The following is a 6,361-nucleotide window of genomic DNA, read 5'->3' as shown; positions in this document are numbered from 1 at the left end:
GCACCATAAGTCTCGGAGTACTCATTTGCCAGCTTATCTTTGAATTCATCATTGGTAAACTTGGGTTTTGATTGAAATTTCACGTAATGCGTTTGTTTCAGTAATCCAGCTTCTAATATCCATACCTTGGGTAGTTTTAGTTAGCTTGAAGTTATTGAATGTAGAAGTAGCAATACGGGAACAATTAGCAGGAACATAAGTTCTTTTTAAATCTTGCCAATATTCATAAGAACTTTGGTTGGTCATTGGACGTTTCTTTGGGAAAATCTTAACGAGAATGTTGTCTCTAATAAATTTATCTTCAGCGTTAAAGAATTGCTCACGACCTTCGGAGGTAACGATTTCATCTTTAGCGTTATGATCTAACATGTAGGTAAGACCAAGTTCGCGCATTTCTTCGTAGAAACTGTAATACCAAGTTGGAAACTTAGGTCCCAAAGTATATGGTCTATCAGAAATCCAACGTTCAATATATGTAGCGTTGGCTTCAACCATAGCATTGATATAGTTAACCTTCGAAAAATAGGTAAAGTCTAAATCCTTGTAACGTTTGTAGTTGGTTGTATTGATGTCAGTCCAATGAAGGGCAGCCTCAATACGATGATTTGGAGCAGGCCATTTCATAGCATTTATTTCCCACGGTTTCTTGATTCTAGTGGTTGGAGCAGTTGAGTTAGCTTCATTTTGAGAATTGTCAGTTTCTTGAATCCCAGAAGTAGAATTGTCATTAGACGTTGGATTATGGAATTTCATTGCCATATTAACAATTTCTGTACCACGAGCACCGTAGGGGTATATTCAGGAAAAGCAGAACATAATGCTTGAAATTGAGCAGTATCGATACATAGCATAGTAACATCGTTTAAATGGTACATTGCATTGAATGGAGTAATTAAACCAGGTAATATTCCAGATTGAAGGGAATCTTGAGTATCTTCATTGTCTTCAGATTCATCTTCCGTGGAATTATCCATTTGAATATTGGAAGAGGGATCAGAATTGGAAGTTAAGTTAGTTGAACGCTCAGACTGATTAACTTCAGAGGTAACCAAGGAATTCGCACCATGTACTGATTTAGCACTAGAGACACGGGGGTCTATTTGTTCATTTACCTGGGAGTTATCAGAGTGATCTTGAGTGTTGTTGTTATTGTTCATAATGTTATTGATGATGTTGATGTTGTGTATTGATTATGTAATAGTTATTTAATAGTGTATATGATCTATTCACTGTATCTATTCGTTATTCGTTGTGTACTGTTCTTCAGTTCTATTTATTCAAGGAGAGTCTTTCTATCTTCTATCTTATTACAATGTCCACTTATATATTCCACACCGCGGTTCAAGGGGTTGATCCGGGCTACATATATTCACTCACACAATATTAACTATACAAACTTCCTTTCCAACTATGTCACTCTCTGATAAATTCTGATCATGACAGTGTAATAATATTGATAGGTAACCACTATAACTTTGTAAGATACTTACGATCGAACTTTGATCTGACTTGCGATGGCCAGAAGACCATTGTGTGTACACAATTGCTGTCTGTTCGAACCCCATGGGTGTCAAGTAGGAACTACAATTTATGTCTGTTCCGAATCCCATGGGCGGCAAGTAGGAATTACAATCCGCAAAGATAGTACAAGAAAAAGCCGCTTTGGTGCGGCGCTACCACTGTGCGAAAAGCTAAAATGTCAAGATTTTTTCGGATGTCTGGGTTCTAGAAGGAATTACATGGGCGGACTAGTAGCTTGTTCAATTTTCGAAAAACACACCTTAAGCGCTCCCAGGAAGAAATACATAAAATCAGCTTAACTATGTAAAAACAGGAGGAAATATGTAAAGTGCAAAATGGTGTTTGCTCCTGTAATGACAAATCTCTACGAAATTGAGATGTTTAGTAAAATTATCAAAACTGTTATGGTACTGATTGCTGTACTCCTATCGAATATATGGTACCTTCTATTCCCTCCGATGATTCAGAATGATGCAGTAGGTGTTTCTAACGCATACATATGGCATGCATATCTATCATTTACGGAATTCGTTATGAAGCTATGTAACCTACCAAAATCATTTTACAGATGGTTAAGGCGTAAGTGTAATTACGAAAATTAGCTAATATTATATATTAATCATATTTAAGTAACGACTTTTGGTATCATTTCCTATTACATAAATAATGTTTTTTCCATTGAAGAAAATTTATCGTCAGCTTGTAATGACTTCAGCGGTTGCTCATATATACGTAGCAATTGATGAAAAATGATAACTTGAGTCGATCGATAGTTTTTTTCTGTCACGGAATTTAAATCAGTTTCAATGCAGGTCATTTTGAGATGAACTCAAAGAAGCGTCGGTGACAGCGTCTTGCGCATTATCATCAGTGTTGATATTGTTATTGGAAGGCATAGTTGATTAGTAGAAAATAGCTGCATAGGTTCTTCTTGTCTTATTTGTAAAAGCTTGTTGTTTTTCTATGTATAAACCATATAATAAAACAGAAAGAAAAAGGATATAAATATATAAACTGTCCTCTTTTTTTTATATATTTCTCAAATAGTGTTATTTCTCCAATCTAAATCTGTTCGGTATTATTTTCTACGGACATAACAAACTTTACAGACACGTAGTTTTAATCTGGTTAAATTACTTACTTTATAAATATAATATAAACAAAGTTAGATATTAAGAAACGTTCTTTCTACTAAAGACATACTTTCTTAATATTATTCTCTTCCAATATAGTGAAAATATTTTTCACTTGGAAACTGTTGAGACAGATAAGAAGACGCTTGGGCGTAGAAAGTTCCGAGTTATGTTTAGACTCTAAGTGACAGAAAAGTGGAAGTATTGAGCATGAAACGGAACAGTTGAATAGAGTATTATAGACTAATACGCAGAAGTAATGAAGTTTCAGATAAGTTATACATGATGCACAGCATTGATGGGAACACATCATCGTATAGATAGAAATACCTGATGGCGTGCAACGGATTACTATGTTCCATGATAGCTATCGTAGACACGTGTCTCGAACACAAAGTATAAATCCAAGGAATAATTAATAACTTAAGGAGATACATCAAGGGGTCGAGATATAGATTAGAGAAATAATACTATTCGAGACACATATAAAAGGAGGACAGTTTATATAATTTATATACCATTTTTCTTTCTGTTTTATTATATAGTTCATACATAGAAAAACAACAAGCTTCACAATTAAAACAACTGCTTACACAGCTACCTTCTACTAATATACTATGTCTTCAAATAATAACAACACTGACGCTAACACGCAAAACGCCGTCACCGACGCTTCTTTGAGTTTATCTCAAAAGAAACGCCTTTTTCTGTTACCCGTCGTAACCATGAATTCAGGCTGTCATTGATTCGAAACTAATCATATATACATTTATCTTTCTATAGTATTAAAATAATAGCATCAAAGACATTTTCATTATAAAAGCAAGAATAGGTTAAGAAAAAGAATTCATTCGCAGGGAGGCCCAATTGAACTCAAGATATCAGCCCGATACTAAAAATCTACAAGAAAATGCAACATAAATATCTTCTGCTTTCATTATTCTCTGTAAATATCGCCCTATCTTCCGCCAGCCCACCTGGAGAAACCGGTTTGACTGCGAACTGTCTCGAAGATGACGGCCATGATCATTTATTAATGACAGATATTGACGAGACCACTTTTGCTAGCATGACTGGTGTAAACATGACAGCCATGGATTACCATAAGTACAAAAAAATCATTAACTGGCCAGGTATTTACGACATGGTCGACTTTGGTTCATCTGTAGTATATGAGAATGGTGCAGTTAGCAATCACATCAAACGTGAGGAACAGACTCGTGATCAAAAAGCAGCTGCTATTGTTCAATTAATTGATCCAGGCCATACCGCCTTCCGTGGGGTAGGTAATGAATCAACTATTAACAAGAAACACCAATACCTTAATGGTTATACTGACAATTATTATCCAGTGACTAGTTGGAAAAAAAGGTTTGGCTCATTTTCTATAAACATCAGGGAATTCTACTCCACTTTCGCCTCAACTGTAATTGATAAATATATGTCATCCCTACGCCGCATGGGAACGAACCTAAGGGAGAATATACTGAAGTGAATAATTGTGAAGAAGTCACAGATGAGGAGCGTTAAACCTACCAAGCTTACTTTATGCTGAAAATGAAATACATGCTGGGTGATGAATTGAAATATTCAACGTTTTCTGAACTACCTGAAAATACATATCATTCTTCTTCTGGAAGTGTATAACTAGAGGAAGTCCAGTCATTTCGAGCCGAAAGTATCATCTTTATGTAATGAAACAAAAAATGCAACAACACAATCGCATGGCTACATTCATGTTAATGAAACTACCACTGCTCAGGCGCAATAGTCTTTTATGAATCTTTGAGGGGAAATAGACTTTTGTTTAAAAAATATTATTTACAAAATATATCAAGTTTAGCGTACAGCGAAATTTTGTACTATGAGCAATATAAATTTTATCTTATTCTTTAATTATCATTAAAACAACTATAGAATCAGCAAACCACCTTGTTTAAGTTAGTGTTTCCGTTCCCCTTGTCTAAATGCCTATAAAAAGGCTCGCTCATCCTTTACGAAGTAGAGTATTGGATAGTTATAAAGTGCTTATGCATTAATAGAAAAATACGCAAATGTCACAAGATATTACTCATTCAGTTTTCAAGTTCAAGGAGCAGTTTAAAGAATATGGATTCACACATGTTGCTACACATCTTATATAAATTAAGTGAGCTTCCATCAAAAGCCAACATTTAGTTATAGGCTCAGTGAGATTATTAATGGTACCATCAAAAAGATAAAGGAGAAAATATTTTTTGAGAAGTTAAGAACCGAACATGACCGTACAGGAGTTTTTCACAGTTCCTTCCCTTCCTCACGAACTGTATAAGGATTCATTAAGTCCAGAAGAAATAGTGAGCTACTTGTTTTTTAAAGACCAATACTTCCGTGTCACAAGACCCTATTCCATGAACGTGGGAACCGATGTTGTTAGTAGTGTGGAAAGTGCTGTTTTCGACACCATTGTCCCTAGCGAGCTGCTAGATGCGTTTGGCAGTGGCAACACAATTTCTGCTGGTACTTAAGCCGATCTAGTCGCAGACTCACACTTCTTTTCGAAAAACAATCCAAAAATTGGGAAGAAACAATATAGCTCATCCACCAAAAAGACGAAACAAGAAGAGATTAATACATTGAATGGGTTGATGGATGAATTATTGTACATAGTCCCCGAGACCTTGCCAGGCAACCTCAAGATCGCCGGAGAGATTGGCTAGGAGAAGTTTGAAGAAATAACGGGATACCTCCATATGGTGATCATATTCGCAAAAAGAAAAATATTTGACGTAAAGTTCATACTCTCTAGTCGGGTACATTCTTGGCTGCCACCAATATTCATTGTTGGTTTAGTGAAGCTCAGTGGAGCTTATGTAAGCAGTAATGAAACTGTTTGCTCCAGTCTTGACAAAATCTCTTTCAAATAAAGGATGATCGTAAGATCATTAACTTTGTATTTTACTGATTGCTACATGCTTCGCAAATATATGGTTTCTGTTCTTTTCCCCCAACATTGCAGGCAGATGCAGTGAGTATGAGTAACGAAACAACATATGGTATTATGCGCATTATTCGTGGAATATGTTGATTATTTATGTCAAATATATATTAATATATTTTTCTGGGATGGTTGTATGCTGTTTTTAATTAGATAGGTTAGCCTTATATTATTTATTAGTCATCTTTTAAAGAAAGATTTTTGGTATTATTTTCTTATTATATGAGTAATGTTTTTTAATCGATTGAAATGCCTTCAACAATCCACTTATATACGTTGCAATTGATGAAAATAATAAGTTGAGTTCTTTTTGTTTATCCTTCAAAAAGTCTCATGAACTTCAAAAAAAAATGTTATATCGAACGTTCGGAGATTTCCGAGGTTATCATAACCTGAATAAAATTTGCCTGCTAACAATACTTTCGTCAAAAAATTGACTACAACATCCGGGACAAGAGAATACAGATCATATGCTTCTGATGGTGCTTCATCTACGCACAGTACATTATATTATGTAAGCTAAAGGAATAATTGTTATACCAAACTGTTTAAAGTCACGTTGTCCATAATATTATAGTCCCCACATTTGTGCTATATGCTTTGTTTGTGCTTCTTGATTTAGCTGCCATTGAGTAATTTATTTTCTGAGCCTCGTTTGAGGATACATTTGATGGACGTACGTACGAATGTGAGCATCACCAGAACTCTTCATTTCAACTCGGATTGCAAC

General features: G+C 35.1%; 1 protein-coding gene across 1 annotated transcript; it reads right to left on the bottom strand.

The window, feature by feature from the left end:
• Nucleotides 1-48: 48 nt before the first annotated feature.
• Nucleotides 49-759, bottom strand: NDAI0J03070 (uncharacterized protein; the record flags this gene model as incomplete). Its single annotated transcript, XM_003672394.1, has 1 exon — nt 49-759. One exon carries the CDS (start codon nt 757-759, stop codon nt 49-51), a length of 711 nt encoding a protein of 236 aa, XP_003672442.1.
• Nucleotides 760-6,361: the final 5,602 nt, after the last annotated feature.

This window comes from Naumovozyma dairenensis, chromosome 10 (genome assembly GCF_000227115.2).
Source record: "Naumovozyma dairenensis CBS 421 chromosome 10, complete genome".
NCBI classification, from domain to species: Eukaryota; Fungi; Ascomycota; class Saccharomycetes; order Saccharomycetales; family Saccharomycetaceae; genus Naumovozyma; species Naumovozyma dairenensis.
Note: the sequence above shows the minus strand (reverse complement) of the source record. Positions and strands in the feature narration are given on the sequence as shown.